This window comes from Hipposideros armiger, unplaced genomic scaffold, assembly GCF_001890085.2.
Source record: "Hipposideros armiger isolate ML-2016 unplaced genomic scaffold, ASM189008v1 scaffold_0, whole genome shotgun sequence".
Lineage (NCBI taxonomy): Eukaryota > Metazoa > Chordata > Mammalia > Chiroptera > Hipposideridae > Hipposideros > Hipposideros armiger.
Genome location: NW_017731350.1, coordinates 2,999,752 through 3,000,926, shown reverse-complemented (window position 1 = coordinate 3,000,926; position 1,175 = coordinate 2,999,752). Strand labels below are relative to the sequence as shown.

The following is a 1,175-nucleotide window of genomic DNA, read 5'->3' as shown; positions in this document are numbered from 1 at the left end:
GAACTGGAAACCTTGTTGTTAGGAGCACGTGCTCTCACCAGCTGAGCCATCCTGCCACCTGTTGGCAGCTCAGCGGCAGCTCAGCTTGGGTGCAGCTCGCTGGCCCATGTGGACTCCAACTGGCGACCCTGTAGCTCAGAGCTTGCCCTGTTTACCAACTGAGCCACTCGGCCAGCCCTAATTTTTTAGTTTTGACAAGTACTTTGTGGTTATATAGGATATTAACATTAGAGGAAGCAGAGTAAAGGGGATGCAGGAACTCTGTTCTATCTTTTCAATTCTTTTATAAATCTTATATTCAGAACAAAAAGTTTTGAAAAAGTCCTAATACATCCTTCATGTCCTCCCTTTAGGCATCACAAAATAAATTTGTGTGTGTGGGTGGGTGTATGTGTGTGTGTGTGTTTTAAGGTGAACTGAAAAGGTGGGGTTTAGTTTTAAAGAATATTTAATATGCGTGATGCTGAACAGTAAGATACTGGGCAAAATTTTGTTAGATTCTTAGCCAGCTCAGTCTGAGTTAAGGCTTGCCAGAGTTTTAAGGAGGACAAATAGCAAAAGTCACACTATTTCTTCATTAGAAATGATGGACTCTCTTAGACAGTAAAGTTAAATGTATTTGTAGCAGTATATGTTAGATGATGTTTTTAGGTATTTCAAATAGAATGAAAAAAAATTTTTTAGTAAAGCTCTAGGCTTTGGGTTTAAATTATTTATTTTCTTTCCCCAGATATAAAGACCTGATGCCACATGATTTGGCTAGAGCAGCACTTTCGTAAGTAAATGGCTTCATTAAAAGCACTTTTCTCCAGTTTTCACACTTGAAATAGAAAGTTTAATAGAATTTCCATATCGAGTATATATTTATATTAATTTTTATGTGGTAAGAAAGCACTTATTAGCTTTTACAAGATTCGTTTATTCTTGATTTTAGCCAGGTGTGGTACACAGATTCAAGCTGGTGGATGTAAGGCATTATCTCATTCATTTTCCATTGATGCTTTGCCTTTGTGTCTTCAACCAGCCATAGGTCTTTCCTAGTTTGAAAAATCCCTTCAGTTGACCTTTCTGCCTATCTGTTCTATTTCTTCTCTTCCTGCCAGACTTGAAGAATGAATGCAGCAGTTGCTTCTCTTTTCTTACTATTCCATTTATTCTCCTTAATCTCATAATAA

General features: G+C 37.4%; 1 protein-coding gene across 1 annotated transcript in view; it reads left to right on the top strand.

Moving 5' to 3' along the window:
• Positions 1 to 1,175, top strand: part of HADHB (hydroxyacyl-CoA dehydrogenase trifunctional multienzyme complex subunit beta) — a 29,768-nt gene that overhangs the window by 11,252 nt on the left and 17,341 nt on the right. The window contains exon 5 of the mRNA XM_019643329.1: positions 731 to 775. Within this exon, the coding sequence (XP_019498874.1) occupies positions 731 to 775 (45 nt within the window). The remainder of the gene's footprint in view (positions 1 to 730; positions 776 to 1,175) is intronic.